Genomic DNA, 22,191 nt, shown 5'->3' on the forward strand with positions numbered 1-22,191 from the left:
TTTTGTACATAGTGATTTGTGGTGTTATTTGGACCCCAGTAGCTGTTGTAGACGAGTTTGCATGCTAAAAAGCCCTGGAATACACAACATTTCTGTATGTTTGTAGAAATGGGTTTCAGAATTCAGCTTAGAGAGTAGAGGGCGCCCCTGAGGATATTCTGAATATGTTGGGAGAGGAGTTTCAGATTTTGCTTTTAAAAGAATCTTTTAGTTATGGTCAGAATTCAAGAATGTAGATTGGAAACAAAGTACAAATGTTCGTGGCTGTATGGATTTGTAAAATAAAAATGTAAAGCATACATCAGTTAATAGTTTAAATATTTATATGCATTTTCTTTAATATAGATTTATATAATATTAAAAACCTTAAAGTTAATAGTGTGTTCTTCATTTTTACCAGAGTTCATTTTAAACATGTTTGTTTAGGTTTTACTGCAATCACAGCGACCAACCCCATTTGGCTTATAAAGACCCGCTTACAGCTTGATGCAAGGTATGTTAATTCATTAAAACAGAATTAAAGTTGGTTTCAATTAGTTTTTTTCTATATATTCATATCATTGAGATTCAGTGCCAGGTGTCTAACCGTGTTTTCCCCCCTCTTTTGGTGCTGAGTTTGTTTTTTAATTTTTTTCCCAAAACTTGGGTCCGCTGTCAGAAGCAAAAGTAATATAGTAGTTGGCAGTATGAGACTTTCCAGGAAAGAGGGTGTATTATGTGTTGTGGGGGTTTCTTTAAAAAAAAAAAAGGATGTATTAACCCAGCCCAAGAAGTGATACTGACTGCATGGATGATTGTAATCAGCCTCCCGATAGCAAAGTAGCCCAATGATGTACTAGTCTAGACTGGATCTTTGCGGATCATTGCAGAAAGTCCTGGCGTGGGATTTAGCTCATGTGGTTGTAGACTTCATCTGTTAGCACTGACCACCTTACAGCAGCAGAATTCAGTGACTCAATAACTCTATATTGAGGAGGTACTGCTAGGCTCTAGAGATACACCAGGAAGCAGTGGGGACCAGCTTGAAATGGCACAGTCAGGGAGTGGTTTCTTGAGCCCATTTCAAGCAGTGGCGACAGTCAGTGCAAACCTCACAGGTCCTAAGATTAGGGCCTTTGGCATGTTCTGGGAGCTGAGAGAAGGCCAGGAGTAGTGCAGCTTAGAGTCTGACCGTCTCAACTCCTGTTGGCCTTTAACTGGAGGATGGGAGAAGGTAATGCTTTTATCTGGTGTATGATAATAATAGTAATGTTGCTGGTTTTGGAACTGTTTGAGCCTTTCAGTGTGGAGTAGACTATAACAGATTTCCACTGGTTTTTATTTTAGGGTTTGGGAAGTAGTGTTATATCTTGTAAACTAGAGATAAAACTGACCTAAGAAATCATTACAATTATGCCTGCTTAAATATCTGTTTTCCACATTCTATCATGTTGAACTGTGCGCTATTTGGAGACTTCAAGTGTCTGATTCTTGTTTGATCTGGAATAATTTTTAATGAAATCATAAGTGTTTTAGCAAAACTCAGAGTTTATTTTTTAAAGTCAAAGATCTGAAAAGTAAGACTTCACCCAAAGGTTAAAAAAAATGCGAGGTGCCAGTTAGTGTACTGTCAATGGGGGCATGTTTCAGTATGTTACAGGACGGACCTATAAGGGATCCAGGAAAAGCGTGGCTTGCAACTCTTTAATGGTATTTTTTCACTTATCATTGTAACTCAAGCCAGCACAGTTTTTTAGGCTTGGAGATGGGGAATGGGATGGGGTTGGAGTATAGTGAAAGGTTGATTTGAGGATGCTAATTTCTGACACTGAGATCAAGAGCAGGGTGAAGTGTTTGCCTCTTACTTTTGGGACTTGTAGTTCTTTTAACTTTCTTGTGAGGAAGGATCTGATGGCAGAAACTAATTTCAGTTGGTTGCATGGATCATTCAACTAAAAAGCTATTTATTTATTCAATATCATTAATTGAGGACAGTTATTACTTCAAGACAATCATTAGTTCATAAAACCAGAGGAATCCGTAGGTTATTGGGTAGGTGTCTTAGTTGTGGTTTTATCTTATGTGAGAAATAGGTTATGTATAATTTATAAATAGGTAAGTTTTCTATTTTTTTCCCCTGTGGGTAGCATTTAAACCCAGTTCTTATGGATAAGGTTCTATTGGGGGGATCATAGTGTGAGGTGTAATAAATATTTTTACAAACTCAAAATTATATACTTGTATAAAAGTAGATGCTGCACCCTTAGGGAGCACTGAAGAAGTGTTCTTGAGCACAGTGCTTAATGAATGCTTCTAACTGTAGAAGGCCTCATTCAGTGTCCAGCAGGATGCGGAGACGAAAGATATGGCTGTTGACTTTAAAGGATCATAGGAAGTTTGACTTAAATTCACCCAGTCACTTTTTGGGAGAAATTGAGTAGAGTTGGAAGATTCCTTCAGGTGCACAGAAATTAGGCTAATCATACTGCTTGCTTTGTGATGTGCTATCATTGTTGTGTCTGTCATTCTTTTTTATGCATTATTAAATTTAAAAAACTTCTCTGTTGTATTAGAACTAGATTTAATATAATGAGGGTTTTTTGTTTATTTTGTTTTTGTCTTGAACCGCGGTTGCAGTGTATTTGGCCTAAGGGATTCCTTTGTTTATCGTGCAGTGCAAGCTTCAGTGCAGATGTGACATTGAAGATTTGATGCAGTGTATTTTGCATTTAGTAAAATAAATTACTTAAATGTTACCCATCTAATATGACAAATTGGTACAAAAGAATAGGATTTCTAAAATGAGCATTTTAAAATTCTGTTTTGACTTCTTCATGATTTAGAGAGGGGAATGACATACTTCTACTATATTTTATTTACTTTAGTTAAAAACCTGTACTGTTTTATTTAGATTAATAAGATTTTTCCTTTTTGCTTTTCAGGAACCGTGGGGAAAAGCGAATGGGGGCTTTTGAATGTGTTCGTAAAGTGTATCAGACAGATGGACTTAGAGGATTTTATAGGGGCATGTCTGCTTCATATGCTGGCATATCAGAGACTGTTATCCATTTTGTTATTTATGAAAGTATTAAGCAAAAACTACTGGACTATAAGGCTCCTTCTACGGTGGAAAATGATGAAGAGTCTGTAAAAGAAGCTTCAGATTTTGTGGGAATGATGCTAGCTGCTGCCACCTCAAAAACTTGTGCCACAACTATAGCATATCCACATGGTAAGAGGAGTTGAGTTTATATGAGTAATAATCTGTTAATTCAGGAATATTTTCCCCACCTATTAGAGCATTTAGAAATTTTACTGAATTCTAGTCTAACAAAATACAGCTACTTAGGAGTTCCTCACAATGGGATTCAATCTGTATAAGTAACATAAGGCTGTTTTAATACTCAGTATGTGCTGTAGGAGCATGGTGGTGGATTAGCGTGTGCTCTGGACAGTTAGATTTCAGCCCAGGAGCAGTCAGGTTCCGGCCATGTGACCTTTGGGCAAGTTTTGTTTTTTTAAAAACAAGGTATGGATGTAGGTGCTATACTAGGTACTTTATATGCATTATTGCTAATCTACATAAAAATCCTACAAAGTACTCATCTTCTCTTTAAGTCAAGATGTGCTTAGAACATCACCGAATTGTTTTCATGTTCAAATGGGAAAGAAGGAATCTGAAAATTAAATAACTGGCTCAAGGTCACATAGCTTACTCAGTGGTGGAACCCAAATTTGGATTGAAGTGTGTAAGCCCAAAACCAAGCTATTCTATATTATTTCACGTTAGCAAGTAAGCATATATGAGTAATTTCTCTTATTTCTGTCTTTAAGTTTTACAGTATTGGCCTATTTCATTAATAGCTAAGGAAATCACTTAAGAATTTGGCTATAGCATGTGGAAGGTTTTTTGTAGCTTTTGTTGTTTTAAATGCAGCCTTTGATTTTGGTATGTTTGAGGCTGGTTGTTACGCTGATTACCATTTTCATTCACCTTGGAAAGCTAAGGCTCTGCCGGTAAAGCTGTATCAGGAAAAATGAAACAGGACCAGGAAATGAGTATTTGCTCTAAAATGGAATTTATGAGTAAAAGCAGCTCTTTAACCAGTTTCCTGGGGGAACTTGCGCACTTGTGTAAGACAAGGCAGAAGAGGACAGGATCAGCCGTACTGTTTAGGCTCCGACCTCCTGTGGGAGGACGAGGCTGGTGCTAAGGGGAGTGAGAGTGTGGAGTCTAAGCACTCTTCCTTCCGGTGAGATCACGTCCTTATGAGAAGAGTTAGAGCTTAGAAGCAGTGTTTTGAAGTGGAATGTATAAATGGCATGAATTTTTCAAGAGAGGACACAAGACATTTCAAATATATTAACATTTGCAGTGAAAATGGCTTTAGGGCATTTCCCTCAGGCCCATCCCAAGTACTCTGGTGAGAAATTTTGGAAATAATGGGTGCGAAAAGAACAGACTCTTAATAGTAAGCTCTGAATTCTGGTCCCGGCCTCTACCCCGACTAAACCTCTCAGTGCCCTTATTTCCTCACCTTTTAAAATAAAGAACAGATGGACTAACTGTAACCCTTAAGATTCCTTGCAGCTCTAAAACTTTATGATTTTTGCTTAGTTCCCTCCCAAATGGGGCCTTTTACCTGACAGCTGGTGCACTAAACATTTTCAGCCTTATCCATGTGAAATTTCATGTTGGTGTATGTGGACCATTATGAATAGATTAATAATTCTCTTTTCTCATTGTTCTGTCCACTTTTCTTTAATCTTTTCTACTTGTTTCTCACTGCATCTTTCTGTATTCATCTTTGATGCTAACTCCGTTCCCTTTCCTACTTCTTCACCTTTTCTTATATCTGTTCTCCCTTGGATCTGTATCGAGTATGCAACTTATACTCCTGTTTTATTCTGTCTTTTACCATTCAGAGATCTATGGAATTTTATAATCAGTTTACATGATTTTAGCCAGCTATCTTAGAAATTTGATGTTATACGGTGACTGGTTTCAATAAGTTACACATTAAAAATCTCTCCTTTTTTATCCTAAGCATACACTTACAGACTGATAGACGGGATGTGTTCAGTATTGGGAAGGCATAAAGATATCACTGATGTTTAAATAAAACGACTTTTTTTCCTAAACAGAAGTTGTAAGAACGAGACTACGTGAAGAGGGAACAAAATACAGATCTTTTTTTCAGACACTATCTTTGCTTGTTCAAGAAGAAGGTTACGGGTCTCTTTACCGCGGTCTAACGACTCATCTGGTGAGACAGATTCCAAACACAGCCATTATGATGGCCACCTATGAACTGGTGGTCTACCTACTCAATGGATAGCAGCCTCGGGCTGCCATGATATAAAAAGGGAAGACCAAAAGATGACAGTGGACCATGGAGTATCGAAGCAGTGTGGTGGACAGAAGAATAGTTGGGAACATGTAACTATGCCTAGGTGGAAGTTTGGTTGTAGGAATTAAAGTGATCACAACCACATTACTTGGCCTTTTCAGTAATGTAAAAAAAATCTCAGCTGCCTCCAAGAAAGAGCCTTCAGAAGCACTCCTTCCTCAAAATTGCCATTTTCTCTACCATGTCCGTGGGACACAGTTGCATTTTATTGATCTGTGGCAGTCAGAGTAGTGTTTATTCCATGAGCGCTTTTCCGATCTTCTAAACAAAGCCATCCCTAATTATATACTATACTGTAAGTATCCAAAGATAGTATTGACAGTCATAAGTTTCTAACTTCAGGCTGCTGTTTAATTCGTGTAAAATTGTAAAATAACACCAATAATAGTGAGAGCCTCGGTGTTCATGTTTCCTTCAGAGGCTCTGGCACAATATTTTAAAGTTAATTATTTAAAGTTAATTAGTAGTCATTGTTTTTGACAAGCAATGAAATAGTGTATAAATATCTTGTATGTTTTTAGCTTTAAAATGTTTTGGTTTTCACTGCTTACAGATGCTTGATGTTTAGCATAATGTGGACACTTAGATTGTTTGTTAACATATCAAAGTCAAATTGTAATCATTTGGGACAAAATAAACCAGTAAAATGTTGATTCGCAGTCCTTTCAGTAACTTGAGCATGTCCTCGTATCTTGTTTAACGTTATGATACATGAATGAGTGCAGTTGTCTTCAGTGATTTATTAGTTACGAACTCGAATTATCACCTATCTTCTAGGTAGAATTTTCTTAAAGTGGAAAAAATTTACCACTTAACGAATCTTTCTCTATTTGCTTTCACGTTAAGAATTTGAATCTTTGAATTGTTTCTAGAAGATCTGTATAGATTGCCTTTATTTTGTAGAGAAAATGGTAATTTTCAGTTATGCCATTGCAAGTTTTTGTGGTTTTTTTGTTGTTTTAAGGCAACATAAATATCTGGGGCAATATAAACAGAACAAGGGCCCTCTCCTGTCTGAGTAAGCAGGTAGAGATCGTAATTGACGTAAAGTTTTGTAAATGAACAGACTGCTTTGACAAGAAATTTATTCTGTCCTAATTTCTTGAATGGTAACTCATAGAAAGTCACGTTAATTCAGAGTAAGTGTGCTAACAGGATATAGCTTTTACATTTTGCTATTGAGTTAAACTGCACCATTTAATACTTTAAATGTATTATATGTATGGCCCTTATAAAGATATTTGCTGTAACTCTGTTAAGAGACGTTTGCTTATGGATATTGCTATACTGATGTATAAAATTTCTAGTTAAGCTCCAGTGTGGTACTCATTTCAGCATATGTGACCCGTACATTTTGTGCAATGGCTGTATCTTAAGAATGACTCTGTGGATGCACTTTGTGGCCTTTTTTTGATGGATGAGAGTGGAGAGAACTCCATGTTAAGATTGTTTTTTTTAAACATTGGTCATGTATTAGGCAGAAATAGTGTTCGTAACATTTTTCTGGGTTTTAGGGTTGTTATTTTGGAGATCTTTAATATAAATGTTTTAAGTATTCTGTGTACACTGTAGTGCCCCTAACGTAGACATTTTAGCATGTCATTGCAAGCTTTCTCTGCTGTCACCAATGAAACATAGTGCCCTCTTAAATTCCTCCACCTTCTTAACTTGTAATCAGCAGGAACTGGATGTTTTTGAGGTGCTTCGATTGGAATTAAAAATATTCCAATCTGTTAGGAGACCAAAGGCAAATTTAGTTTCATTACCTTTGGAATTATTCGTACCTTTTATGGTGAATTTCAGCTTTGATATTTATTATGAGGAACATGCCAAAAAAAAAAAAAAACAGTAACAGGGGTTTTAACTTAAATCTGTAGAGAAAGTCTCAATCTATAGTGTTTGCCTTTTCACCTGCCACATACACTGCCTAATACAGTGCCATTTGCCTTGTGAAGACTCGTAAACATTAGTTGTGTTGAATGTAGGACAGACTCTCCTAATCTTAACGATCTCAGTACTCCACAAATGACTAAAGATGATATGAAAACCAGCAGCTAAGGAACATTTTATTATTTAGTTGTAGCAAATTATAACAAGTGTCCTTCAAGGATGAGGATGTATTCTATTCCTGTTTGTATTTAGCAAGTAAAACTTACGTTGGCCTTTAGTGCATTATATTCAACTTTTAAAAGTGAGTATTACGTATGTAGTAGAAGGAAAGAGACCTTAGACTCTTAGACTTTCTTTGTGCACAAATGGAAACGAAGTTGAAGTTTTCGCCAAAGCACAATCTGCTGTAGTTTACTTTGAGTGTGACAGAGATAATTTAAAAAAGAAAACTATGTGTATAAATTGTATATAAAGCTTATCTCTGAAACATTTATTTGGAGTTTTTTTTTAATTGATACACATAATTAAAAAGAAAAACATACTGAAAGCATTGGACTTTTTTCTTTTAACTGTTTTCATCTGTTTTCTATCAGATAACTTTTTATTTCTGGTATAGAGGTAGTCAGCATTCTTCAGATTGGTATGTGCTTTTATGATAGAATCTTCTCAGAAAATTGAACTGAACTTAAAAGCAGTAAATACTGAAAGAGCATACTCTCCTAGAGTGGCAGATAGAGTGCTAGTATCTGTAGCTTATAGAAGCAGTTTCCTAAATTTCAAGTCCAAATCTAAGAATTACCAACCCTGTGATTGTGGGATACCATACAGTGCTTTGAAACCCAGGAAACAATCACCAAAGCTTTGTCTTAATTTTCGTTGTGTCTGTAACTTTGTGGACCTGACCTTACTAGATGGGGCCCACAAGTAATTGATTTGTACCTGAAACCAAGATAGAGAACATCATTAGGTGATTTAACCCAGGCTTTGTCTCCTAAGGCCTCGTGCCCATTGTGTAATAGCGTTGTTGTATTAGGACCAGCAGAGTTCAGGTGGTTAGAGATAATGAGTGTTTTTACTCTCTAGAGTGTAAACATGTCAGTGTTTTTAGATTTGTTTTAAATCAAAAAAATTTTGACTTGAACTTGAAGAATGTAAGTGCTGGAAATCAGATGTCTATCCTTTTCCTCCTCTAGCATTGTTTGTGCTCGTCTTTTGTTGCTTTCATGCTCTTCTGCCCAGACGGATAGTACTTTGGGCTGATAAATAGTTCAGCCTTTTTCTCCTTTAATATTGTTCATGACTTTAACATTCCTAAGAATACAAACATTTCTGATTTAAATTGGAAGGAATTTTAATTAAATAAAAGTGTTTAATCTAATGTACTAATTTTCTCTCCACTCAGATCTCTTCTCCATCATGCCCCTATATTTCTTGTTAATCCATACACTGCTTTTATGCTACTCCTTTTAGAAACTGAAAATTCTAGTTTCACTCAGTTTTTGTGTTAATGTTGTGAATGTGTACCCCTGCATATGTGAATAATTAAATTATGACCTGTCAGTCATAACTAAATAATCAACTTCAAAAGAGTTGATTATCTTTTGACCATTTATGTGAGGTTTGCTATTCTTGCATTTATGTACATGGCTGTAAATTATATGCATTTACTCTGTATTTATGTTAACTAGCTGAATTTTATTTGAATTGTTAAAATTCAGAAAAATAAAATATGCTTATGAAAACATGGGATTTTTTTTCCTATAATGTATTTTAATATTTTGCTATATTTCCTATAATGTTTTAATATTAATATGGTGAGAATATAATCACACTCTTAGGATTATGTGTAGAACAGAAGTACTAGCAGACAGGTCTAGATATCTCTAGGACGCAGAAGGTCAAATAACCTAACTCCCTCCTAGTTCGCTGAGAAATTTCTCCTCTTCTCTGTTCTCCACAGGCTGGTTGAACCTTACGTCCAGTACTTTTCATGTATCAAAACATCCACCTGGGAAAGGACATCTGAGAAATTGGAGCCTGAATAGGTTATTTGATTGATACCTCCTAAGGTTGTAATGGTTTTTTACCATTAGGAGCTTTTTTTGTTTTAATGTTGGCCTTTAGGAAAGCTAAGAATATTTAGTAAAGAGCTGGAAACTTGTTTGGATAACCAAATGGATCCACATATGCTGGGTTGAAATACAAGTTGAAACAGATGTGTTAGGTAGTGCCTACCCACTTTACCCATTTTGTCTTTTTTTTCCTCCTTCTCCCCAAGGACCCCCCAGTACATAGTTGTGTATTCTAACTGTAAGTCGTTCTAGTTCTGTGTGGGACACTGCCTCAGCATGGCTTGGTGAACAGTACTGGGTCTGTGCCCAGGATCCAAACTGGTGAAACCCCGGGCCACTGAAGCTGAGTGTGTGAACTTAACCACCCAGCCACGGGGCTGGCCCCTGTCTTAAGTTTTCTCAAATTGTACCTGTTATCAAACATCACCCTGTTTTTGTGTTTTTGGTTTTTTTCCTGCTTTATCGCCCCCAAATCCCCCCAGTATATAGTTGTATATTCTAGTTGTGAGTGCCTCTGGTTGTGCATCACCCGGTTTTGTAGGTAAGGAAACCAGGAGAAATTTGTCGTGTTCCGTTTCTTGAAGTTTAAGGTAAACCTCAATCATTTGGTCTACTAACAGTCCTTTTTCCACGGAAGACTGAAATAGTGGGTAGAGTGAAGACAGTGGCAAAATAATGGTGGAGGTTGGCCCGGCTCAACTCAAGTGTCCCAGTTTAGGTTGTGTGTGTGTGTGTTCCAGACTGGATGTCAGGAGCTGTGATGGAGGAATTTGTGAGTTTATGATTTCTGAAGTTTCAAGTGTGACCTCTACACAACTGAGGAAACTCAGGCAAGTGAGCAAAGTATAAATGATTTTATTTTTTAATTTTTGCACAGACTGGCTGGCTACCGTGATGTATATATGGAATCAATTCAGTAATTAATTCATAGAGTGCTATGTTTATACGAGTTTATGTGTTTCCCAATAGCTTATAGGTTGCGGGAATAGACGAGTGACATTTAGAAGGATATTAGTCACAACTGGGCTTTTGTGACTTGAGTGTTCTGAACCTTAGTCTTGTGTTTACTTACTACATTATTCATCAGCACTTGGGATGACACTGAGATGGTTAAAAAAAAGGCCTCTTCATTTAAAGGAAAGACCTATGAGAATGCGCTCAGAATGAAACATACTGGGGAGTAATGAGAAATGGAGCTAAGTATGAAAATTGGAACAGTATGAATTGTCTTTGAAGCTGAGCTGTACAGAGTTTAGATTATATCCTGAGGCTATTGGGGAACCACTGGATTTTTTTTTTCCAAAGCATCGTAGTGATGTAGAAAGTCAGATTTAACAAACTGTAGGTTCAGTTTGTCTTTTTTTGTTTAGATTGTCACCTGACCTAACATCTTTTTTTCCTCCTTCTTCTCTCCAAAGCCTCTCAGTACATAGTTGTATATTCTAGTTGTGGGTCCTTCTGGTTGTGCTATGTGGGACACCACCTCAGCATGGCCTGATGAGCAGTGCCACTCTGCGCCCAGATCGGAACTGGTGAAACCCCAGGCTGCTGAAGCGGAGCCCGCCAACTCAACCACTTGGCCACGGGGCCAGCCCCTGGTTCAGTCTGTCCTATGTAAGCTGCTCTCAATTACTACCTTTGAGCCTCAGGGACTTCCTGTGTCTCTGGAAGTGTTACGGTGGTTAATTCTTTTAGAAAGATCTGGAAAGGTTGCCTGGAGAAAACTGTTTTAACCAGGCTTTGAAACAAGGATAGAGATTTGACAGGCTGATACAGGGAGGGGCATTCCTTGTTGAAACAAAGATCCAAGTGTTTTAGCAGTCCATTAGGAGAAATAACCCATTTTCTTTTACTCTCCTGGGAATTGAGTGGGAAAAAAAAAAAAAAAAGTAACTGCCTTGAGGTTTTGAAACTAGTGTTGGACCCAGGATTCTAAACCTAGTCTAACTCAAAGGAGCTCCTCACATCCAGCCTAACAAAATAAAGTGTGAGACCCCTGTTTGCTGTTTCCCATCCCCTGTTCTTCCAAAGCACCTCATCATTCCTCCTTGACTCTTCTGTTGTCGAGAGTAAATAGCCCGTTTTCAACTGCTGTTTCTGAATTGGAGCTCAAGATTACCCAGTAGGACTGATTTCCATTTTATGAGCTTAACTGAAGTGTCTTAGTGGCCTATGCTACTTGAGCTATACCCTACTAAATCATGTACTGATTTTTGGTTTTGTTTTTTGTCTCCCCTACCCCCAGTAAGTGTGCTAAAGTGACTAGACATCAATATGAATAAAAATGAACCATTTACCTCGCCAGACACAGAACATGGACGATAGGTCTAAAGGTAAAAACTAAAATTGCAAACCTAGAAGGAAACAGTAATCTTTGCAGTCTTGGAGTAGGCAAGGATTAGAATTCACTAAGGATTTTTTAAAAATCAAAATTAAAAAGATACCACTAAAAACTAAGAATAGCCACAGACTGGGAGAAGATATTCACAATATATGTGAGGCGAAGACCTGAACAGTCACTTTACAAAAAGAGTAAGCATATGAAAAGATGCTTAGTATGACTAGTAATACAAATTAGAACCAAAAATAAGATAACACCACAGTGCCAACAGTGTAATGATCAGTAGACACATACAGACAACTGGGACTCATACATTGCTGTTGAGAGTGTGAAATGGTACAGCTACTTTGGAAATTATGGTTTCTAAGGAAGGTAAAACCGTATCCACTCCAGGGGCTGGCCCCGTGGCCAAGTGGTTAAGTCCACGTGCTCCACTTCAGCGTCCCAGGGTTTTGCCCGTTCGGGTTCTTGCTGCAGACATGGCACCACTCATCAGGCCATGCTGATGCTCATCAGGCCCTGCTGAGGCGGCGTCCCTCGTAGCACAACTATGCTGAGGGGCTTTGGGGAGAAAAGAAAAAAAAGATGGGCAACGGCTGTTAGCTCGAGTGCCAATCTTTCATGAACAAAAAAGGAGAGCATTTATTTAAAAAGAAAAAACCACGTCTACTCCATAACCCAGAATTATTACTTGATGGGGCCGGGGAGAGCAGGTAGAGAGAGTAAGGGCTTCCCAAGAGAAGTGAAAGTGTGTCCACATGTTCATAGCAGCTTTGTTACTAAAGGTGGTCATCAAGAGAAGGTCACTTGTAGTCTATTCATATAATGGAATACTACACAGCATAACAAAAAGCAAAATATGAATTAATGAAACATGCAGTAACATGAATGAGTACCAAAAACGTCTTAGATGCAAGAAGCCTGGCACAGAATGGTATATACTCTATTCCATTTATGTGAGGGTCCAGAACAGGCCAAACTAGTCAACCTGATAGAACTCAAATTAGAGTTTACCTGGAGGTGGGAAGGGAGAGTGGACCGACAAGGGGCCTAGTGGAACTTTCTGGAGTAATGGAAATGTCCCACGTGTTTATCTGGGGAGTGGTTAAACAGGTGTGTACATAATATGAAAATTCATGAGCTTGTACATTTAGGATTTGTTCACTTTAAACGTGTTTTTTCAAACTCTAATAGTGCAAAATACAAAATACTTGAAAAATAGAATGAATTTAAGTGAAAGCTGTAGAATGAAATTCATGAAGACTTGCGATTGTGGAATTATCCAAAGTACTGTTCATAAAATGGGCACGCTTAATATATTTTAAGAAATAACATGGGGGTTTTAAAATGAATGTCTGGTTTTGACATCATGAACTCAGCAGGACCTCTGAGCAGCTCCATGACAACTAAATCTCAGAACATGCTTTTCAAGACATTGCTCACAAAAAGTAGAAGGATTCCCCAAGGACTTTTTCCTCTTTCCTTCCCCACTTCAAGCCCAAAGCTAAACAGACCAGAATCTGAATTAATCAGGGTAGAGACTGGTGCTGAGGTGTAGACGGCTGGGGTGAGGCTGAAGAGTAGGGCGGTCAGAGCAGGCTGAGGTGCTTCCAGCATGGGGATGCTCGCCACATATCAGTGGAAGCAGGATCAAATCTGTGGAAGGAAACTTTCCAATTAGGCCTACAGAACTCCCGTAGCATTACTGGATCGTTCCCAAACACACCAACCACTATGAGTGATTACAGAAAGATGGAAACAACAGATTTATGCCAGCAAGGACTTAATGTGTTCCAGTTGTCAGAGATAAAATGCAGAGTCGTGATAATTACACAGATGAGCATACAATAAGAAACTCAGAAATAAACTTTAAAAGTTAACAGTAAAAATGAAAAGTAATAGACTGAAATCAAGAACCCAATAGATAAGTCAGAAATGGGCTAGACATAACTGAAGTGGTTTACACTTGAAGATATATCTAAATAATTTACCTGGAAGACAGCAGAGAGAAAGAGAAGCACTGTATTAAAGATAAGTTAGGAGACGTGGAAGATGGAATGAGGATGTCTACTGTACTTCGTTAAGTAAATGAAGAGAATGGAGAAGAGGCAGTATTTTAAAAGGTCGCCGGAAGATTCCCAGGATTGATAAACATGAATCCATAGCTCCGTGAACCACAGTGCATCCGAAGTAGGATTAAACATGCCTGTGAACGTAGTAGAACTGAGCGACATCAAAGCAAAGTGAAGATCTTGATTTCTGCTACCTGCGTGGAGGGCTAGGTTTTCAGATCAGTGCTCCTAAAGAGTGCAATTAAAATGCTCGATAAAATAGTCTAAAAATCTTAACATCCAGGAGTAACATCATAATGAGGGATGAGCAGCCCAAAATCTGACATGATAAGAACCTAGAAAGCCACTTAAGACCTAGACGCATTCGCTGATTGAACTATGATTTTGCTAACCTTTCGGGATGAGGAAGACAAGTAGAAGGTCAGGCCCCACCTAAGCTGAGGAGTCTGGTAGACCCTACCCATTAAGTTGAGACCCCAGGAATAAGTTTGGATTCTTTCTTCCACCTCCATGGGACTGGACAAAGTTTCCTTGGTGCTGAGCACAAGAGAGGAGAAGAAAAATGAAGAGAGCCCATCCCTGAGCCGGTAGATCAAGTACCGGCCCTCGAGCAAAATCAAAGCCCAGATTTGCATTGCTGGAGTGGGGAGGGGCCTCGGGTCATGAATTTAAGTGGTTGCAGACATAGAATTCCAAATGCATGGTAGAAGCAGCTCCCATTCACTGCTGGGAAATCAGTCCTCGGCCCAGTCACGGTGAAACCGCATTGATGGTTTTCTCAAGGACTGAGCAGCACACAGACAACGGTGAGTACGCAAGGAGACCACACACCTGGAGACAACTGCAAAATAGAAGCAAAGACAGCCCACTCTCCCCAAAACACAGCAGATTCTGGAGTTGTCAAATATAGATTGTAAAATGCAAATTAGTACCTTTTCAAAATATAAGGCATGCTTGAAAATAGCAGCATGGGACACTAAAAAATGGTAGAGCAGATTTGAAAGCCAAATATAACTTGTAGAAATGAAAAAATGTAAAGCACAGTAGGATGAAGCTGAAGAGAACTGTTTAACTGAATGATGGAGCAGAAGAAATGCAGAATGGAGCGAAGAGGAAAGAGAAAGTACAGAGGAAAGGGCAGAGCAGAGAGGATATGCACGTCCAATCCAGGTTTGACTGGCATCCCAGAGAAGAAGGAAAGAAGGGGTCAGAGAGCATCTGAAGCTATCAAGGCTGAGAATTTTGCAAAACTAGTGAAGAACACTACTCCACAGATAATCCCAAACAGAATAAATAAAAATGAATCCACATCTGGACACAGTATCGGGAAACTAGATAACCAAAGGCAAAGAGAAAATTTGGGCATAAAGGCATCCAGACTTTCTCCTCTGACGGAACTTTCAACAGTGGCAGCTTAGCCTGATGACTAACAACATTTATAACAGGAAACAATGAAACAATTTCCTCTAGCTACTGCCAAACTAGAATTTTACACCCAGTAAAAATCTTTCAGGAATGAAGATAGAATAAAGAAATTTCAGAAATCGAATTTCAGAATTAAAACTGGGAGTTTGCTGTCAGCAGAAGCTCACCAAAGGAGAGCCTAGAAGCTGTACTTTAGGCAGAAAGAATGTGATTCCAGACGGGAGGCCTACGATGCAAGAAAAAATGGTAAACAAAAAAGCAATAAGTTAGGTGGGCAAATGCAAAAGGTGATTTGCCATATAAAAGAGTAATAATAATGGGATTTAAAAAAAAACATGATAGGAAAATACAGCGCAGTACACTTTTATGAAAGTAGGGTAGGAGACAAGCAGATAAAGTGTTCTAGGAAGTGTATGTCAGCCCGGAGGAGGAGGAAGGTTTTGATTCACTTTAAGTAAGCACTGTAACATGTAGGATAATTGTAACATGTAGGATAACCAATGAATGGGAAGAGGACCACTTCCGTCCTAGGGAAGGAGAAAATATGAAATTATTCTTTTAAAAAATCTGTTAAAAAGGCGGCCGGAAAGGAGAGACAAACAGCATGAAATAATACAGTTTAAATCCAAATATATCAGTAGTTACATTAAGTGGAAATGGACCAAATACTCCAGTTTAAAGACTGGATTTTAAAACAACCACCACAACAAAACTAGTTCCTCTGCTGATTGTTTTTTAGCTTTTTTTGAGATTATGATGGTTTACAATCTTGTGAAATTTCAGTTGTACATTATCGTTTGTCAGTCGTGTTGTAGGTGCACCACTTCACCCTTTGTGCCCACCCCCCACCCCCCCTCCTCTGCTGATTTTTTAATCGGATTATTTGTTTGTTGTTACTGAGCTGTTTGAATTCATTATATATATATTTTTTTTTCTTTAAAGATTGTCACCTGAGCTAACAACTGTTGCCAATCTTCTTTTCTTTTTTTCCTGCTTTTTCTCCCCAAGTCGCCGAAGTACATAGTTGTATATTTTAGTTGTGGGTCCTTCTAGTTGTGGCATGTGGGACACCACCTCAACCTGGCCTAACGAGCAGTGCCATGTTCGTGCTCAAGATCCAAACCGGTGAAACCCTGGGCTTCCGAAGCGGAGCGCACGATCTTAACCACTCCGCCCTGGGGCCAGCCCCTCATTACATATTTTTGAATATTAAACCCCTTATCAGATGTATGGTTTGCAAATGTTTTCTCCCATTCAGTAGGTTGCCTTTTCATTTTGTTGATTTTTTCTTTTGCTGCAGAACCTTTTTTTGGTTTGATGTAGTCCCACTTAGTAATTTTTGCTTTTGGTGTCATATCCAAAAGATCATTGCCAAGACCAATGTCCGGGAGCTTTCCCCTCTGTTTTCTTCTAGGAGTTTTACAACTTCAGGTCCTACATTTAAGTCTATAATCCATTTTGACTTCATGAGTTGTGTAAGATAGGGGTCCAATTTCATTCTTTTGCATGTAAATATCTAATTTTCCAAACACCGTTTATTGAAGAGACAATCTTTTCCCCATTGAGTATTCTTGGTCCCTTGACAAGTATTAGTTGACAGCGTATGTGTGGGTTTATTTCTGGGCTCTCTATTCTATTCCATTGGGCTATGTACCTGTTTTTATGCCACTACTGTACTGTTTTGATAACTACAGCTTTGTAATATAGTTTGAAATCAGGAAGTGTGCTTCCTCCAGCTTTGTTCTTCTTTCTCAAAGTTGCTGTGGCTGTCCAGGGATTTTTGTAGTTCCATATGAATTCTAGGATTGATTTTCTGTTTCTATGAAAAATGCCTTTGGAATTTTGATTGGGATTGCATTGAATCTATAGATAGCTTTGGGTAGTATGGACATTTTAATAATATTAGCTCTTCTGATCCATGAAACAGGATATCTTTCCATTTGTTTGTGTCTTCTTCAGTTTTTTTCATCCAAGTGTCGTCGTTTTCAGCGTACAGAGCTTCCTGTGTGATGCGTCTCCCCAGACGTTACAGTCTACCCCCACCAGTCAGACCCCCCTCTTCCCAAGTGATCTCAAAGCAGCTCCAGGCTGAAAGCAGTGGGCCCCTCTTCCTCGGGAAAACTTAAGAGGAAGGTTAGCGAGATGAACCAGAACCCCCAGCACTGTAGCTGGTCTCGGAGCTGCAACCAATACTCATTGTTCACCTGTTCCACTGTCCATTCTAGATTTCCCTCAGTTTGAAGTCACAATTATGTCGATCTCAGTGGCTTATGTGGTGGCATGACCCAGATGCTCATCTCTGCAGGGCCCGAGTCTCTGGTCCCCATGCCCTTTTCAGCACAGGTTGCTGGACTTGTCCAGTTACCATTGAACCTGGACAAGGGAGAACCAAGAGGCATTCCCCAGTGGATCTCCTGGGTACCACTCATATTCCTCCCTGCCCTCATTGTGCAACAGAAACCCTAACTTTCTCCTAATGATTGAGGTCAATTCCCCTTGACAAAATGGTGACTCCTCTTTTTGCCTGCTGGTCCCTGAACACAAAGATCTTGAAATGCTCAGATGGCAGATGCAGCTTCTAGTTCAAATGGAGTCTTGCTGTATGTGCTGATGGAAGTTTTCCTCCCTTTGGGGACCAGGACCTCTAAATCTGCAGAGCCCAAAGTTGCGAGAAGATGAATCTCACCAGCTGGAGTGATGTTAAGTGGGGTCTCCCCTTTGGACCCACACATTCTTCCCATTGGGAATGCAGAACCCTGTAATGGTCTTTGGTTTATATACAACATCCTAGAGGATGGCAGCCCATCTTAATTAAGTATCAGCCATGAACTGGAGCAGGCGCTGTGCCTTCAGCAGGCCATTGCAATGCTCTATTAGGTCAGAACCTTCTGGATGGTGCAGCATATGGTACAACCAGTAAATCCCATGATTGCAGGCCCACTCCCTCACCTCCTTCACTGGAAAGTGGGCCCCCTGATCTGACGTGATGTGCCAGTGGATCAGACTCTGAGTTCTCAGATGGTGAGGCTCTGTAGACAGGAAAGGCAAACCCACACCTGAAATATGTGTCTAGTCCTGTCAGAACAAATTACTGGCCCTTCTCAAATGCAAGAGGCCAATTATATTCAACTTCCCTCTCAGTGGTTGCTTGGTCCTCTCAAGCAATGCTGCCATGTTGGGTGCTGAGTCTTGGTCTCTGTTACTGGCAGGCAGGACCCTTGGCAGCAGCGTTAGCTGGGTCGGCCTTACTAAGAGGGAGCCCATGTTGCTGGGTCCAGTCAGAGCCTCCCTCTCTAGTGCTCTGGTTACTTTGCTCTTGTGCCCTTTGTCAGCACTAGAGTGACCACTCTATCACCTGTGTCAATGTCCCGTTCTTTCCCAACCACAGCCCTGCCCTGGGCATAGCAGACCTGCCTTGGTTGAGAGTTCACCCTTCTATGGAGCTTGACTACTCTGATGCTTCGGGCCTGGGCCTGGGCCTCAGCTCTCTCTGCCTTCCCCCAGAGAGGAGTCCTTCTTTGTGCTGCCGAGGAAGTCCTCTCGCTTTCACAGTGGCTTTCAATTGCATGTTAATCACTCTTGGCCTTTTATTGACTTTTTTTTTCTAGAGCTGCAATAGAGCTTAGCAATAGCCACTCAATTCCATTTCCTTGTGGTCACTAGTCCCTCCCGCACTCGTAGTTTTCAAATACATGATATATTACACCACTTAGTGCATTCGCTTCTATGGTTTTAACAATGGCTAGAAACCTTGTGCCAGGCATCTATCTCCATGCGGCCCATGTCTTATTCCTGCTACCTTTTCACTTCATCCTGCCTGGAATGCAGTCATCATCCTTGAGGCCAACCAGCTTGTGACAAGGCAGTTAGAAGCATACAGAATGTGACAGCAGAAAGACAAAGGAATCTGGGTCCCAGATGGCACTGTGGAGCTGTCATCCCACTCTGGACCACCAACCTGTGATCTTCCCATTACATGAGAAAAATAAAACCTGATTAAACCACTAGATATTGCATTTCTGTTACAGATGATAAATAAATGACAAGCAATAGGATATACTGCAGTGTATGAGGAAGCCATTTGGTGTAAAACTAATTCAGCCTGACCTTGTTTTTCCAAAAGGGCCTGACGCGGCCTGTCCAGCATGCATTGTACATCTGCTTGAAACAGTTACTATGACCCAAAGACAAGAATGATGCCTTTAAAGATAGGGATGTGGCTTCCCCACGTATCAGCATTTCTTTAAGGATAAGCATCTTTTCCTGGAAACTAAGGATTGATTACTGACCTGCTGAGCTCACCTTGTGACCACTGACCTGCTGACCACCGACCTGCTGTGCCAGCTAAGCATCTTGGGACAATTGTAAAAGGGACATTCCTGTCATATGTGAGGTATGCTCTTTGTTCCAAGACAGTGTAAAACTACTCTGTTCACCCCAGTTTTTGGTTCCTTTCCTTCCTCTGGGAAGGAAGGCCCCAAGCTATGTGGTCCTCAGATCTGGTTCAGAATAAACTCACCCAATTTTGATTTATAGATTGGTTATGGATTATCTGCATCGACACAGATAAATGCAATTCTTAACTGTATGATGATGAAAATGTTATGCTAATAAATTTGTAAATTAAATGAAATTAACAAATTTGTAATAAAAATCACTTACCAAAACTTTCCAAACTGACTTTGAAATGAAATTTAATCTGTAGTTAAAAATTTTTCATAGCAGACACACAAATCCTGGAAGGTTTTAATCTCAACTCTCACCAACCACTTATGGAGCAGATAACTTCAAATTTACTTGTATTTTTTCAGAGAAAAGGAAATGAGGGTATACTCTCTAATTCATTTTTTGAGTCAGTATATCTTGTTTGCAAAAGCTGGCAACAAGAGTATAGTAAGAAAAATTGCAGGCCAATCTCACTCAGACTTAAACTCAAAGTAAATTAATTGAAAGTATTTTTTCCTAAAAGATAGTAGACTATAACCAAATTGGGTTAATCCCAACAATACAAGGTTAGTTCAATATTAACTAATTTATTAATGTAAACGTATTCACATCAGCAAATTAGCGAAGAAAAACCATATGATCGTCACAGATATGGAAAAACATCCAGGGAAATTGAATATTCAGTCATGATAAAACTCATCACAAGCTCGAAATAGGGTATAGATTTTTTTTAAAAAGATTTTTTATTTTTTCTTTTTCTCCCCAAGGCCCCCCGGTACATAGTTGTGTATTTTCAACTGTGGGTCCTTCCAGTTGTGGCATGCAGGACACTGCCTCAGTGTGGCCTGATGAGCGGTGCCGTGTCCATGCCCAGGATCTGAACCAGCAAAACCCTGGGCCGCCAAAGCGGAGCGTGTGAACTTAACCACTGGGCCACGGGGCCAGCCCCAGGATATAGATTTTTTAACTTGATAAAAAATATCACCAATAAACCTACGGTGAACATCATACTTATAAGTGAAACATTAAAGTAGTTCCTTTAAAATCAAGAACAAGTCAAGAATGCCTGCTATTACCTCTTTTATTCAACACTGTGCTTAAGAGCCTAGCCTGAAATGATTAGAAAGGAAAGAACTAAGCTGTTAGGATTATCCACATGGAAAACTCGAGAGCATCTATAGATAAATTATCAGAGCTAAGATGTATATTGAACAGTGTTGCTGGATATATAGAAATAATTGTGTTTTATAGCAGTAACAAACAAAATGTAAATTTAAAATAATACATTTACAATAGCAACAGTGAAAAGTAACCTACCTGGACATAAAGCTCAGAAAATATATGAAGCAAATATGGAGAAAATGATAAAGCTCTTTTGGAAACCTATTAAAGAAGTCCCAAATAATTGGAGAGATTCAACACGTCCTGAGCAGGAAAACTTAGTATTAGAACAACACCATTGCCTCTACTAGACCTGTGGCAATCTACACAATTTAATCTCAACAGCATTTTTCCTAGAATTTAATTAAAATTATTGCAAAATGTACATAGTAAAACAAAGGGCCAGAATAACACAGATATTCCTAAAGAAGGAGCATAAGGTGACACTATTATTATAAAGTTGGAGTCATTACGACATAGGGTATTGGTACAGGGATCTACAATTAGAACAATGGAACAGAAGACAGACACCAGACACTGACACACACGGACACAGACGCTTGACTGTAGTCGAGATAGCACCGCAAACCAGTGAGGGCTGGATGGACCATTCAACATGGTGCTGGTTCAAGGTTATCCATGTGAAAAAGTATGAAACTGAATATTCATATAAGGTGGATACCTTACACCGTGCCATACACCATACACCGTACCATTTCAAATGGATTAGACTCAAATGGGAGACGGCAAACTTTCACAACTTTAAGAGGAAAACGTGAGAGAAAGTCTTTGTAAACTAGTGGGAGAAAAAGGCTTTCTTAAGCAAGATATGAAAAGTGCACATCATACAGGAAATGATGAATAAATTAGACTACATTAAACTTATAACTTCCTTTCCTCAAAAGTACTTCAAAAAGAATGAAAAGATCATCCGAAAACTAGAAGGATATATTTGCAACACATATAACTGACAAGGTATAGAATCAAAATATATGAAGAGCACCTGCGAATCAATCAAAGACCCAATAAAACCTGGACAAGGGTCATAAAGAAGCATTTCACAGGAGAATAAAACCTAATGTGCAGTAAGCGTGTGAAAAACAGTGCATCTCAGTAGTAATCAGGAAGCTGCAAATGAACATCATGAGATGTCACTTTACAACCTCAAAAAGGCAAAATTGAATAAATCAGACAATCCCAAATGCATGCAGAACAAAGGAATTCCTATGCACTCCAGTTAGAGTGTAAAGCAGTATCCATCACTTTGGAAAAATTTTGCATTATATTCGAAAGTTGAAGCTGCTTATACCATATAAACTGGCGCTTGCGCTCCCAGGCCTACACCCCAGAGAGATCCTGGCTCATATGATCAGGAGTCATGCACAAGAATGTTC

General features: G+C 39.1%; 1 protein-coding gene and 1 long non-coding RNA gene across 3 annotated transcripts in view; both read left to right on the forward strand.

Annotated features, from left to right (window-relative positions):
- SLC25A36 (solute carrier family 25 member 36) overlaps window positions 1–9,022 on the forward strand; it is a 34,470-nt gene extending 25,448 nt beyond the window's left edge. Inside the window, exons 5-7 of the mRNA XM_044753924.2 lie at window positions 427–493; window positions 2,922–3,211; window positions 5,125–9,022. Coding sequence (XP_044609859.2) covers window positions 427–493; window positions 2,922–3,211; window positions 5,125–5,318 — 551 coding nt within the window. The 3' untranslated portion in view covers window positions 5,319–9,022. The remainder of the gene's footprint in view (window positions 1–426; window positions 494–2,921; window positions 3,212–5,124) is intronic.
- A 217-nt stretch (window positions 9,023–9,239) lies between these two features.
- LOC139041443 (uncharacterized) lies at window positions 9,240–19,860 on the forward strand. 2 transcript variants are annotated; one of them, XR_011496611.1, is made up of 4 exons: window positions 9,240–9,325; window positions 10,093–10,182; window positions 10,771–10,966; window positions 19,314–19,860. It is a non-coding gene; the product is annotated as an uncharacterized lncRNA (long non-coding RNA). The 2 variants fall into 2 exon arrangements; XR_011496610.1 differs by lacking the exon at window positions 9,240–9,325 and having other exon boundaries at window positions 9,869–10,182.
- The last annotated feature ends 2,331 nt before the right edge of the window (window positions 19,861–22,191 follow it).

Source organism: Equus asinus, chromosome 21 (genome assembly GCF_041296235.1).
Source record: "Equus asinus isolate D_3611 breed Donkey chromosome 21, EquAss-T2T_v2, whole genome shotgun sequence".
Taxonomy (NCBI): domain Eukaryota; kingdom Metazoa; phylum Chordata; class Mammalia; order Perissodactyla; family Equidae; genus Equus; species Equus asinus.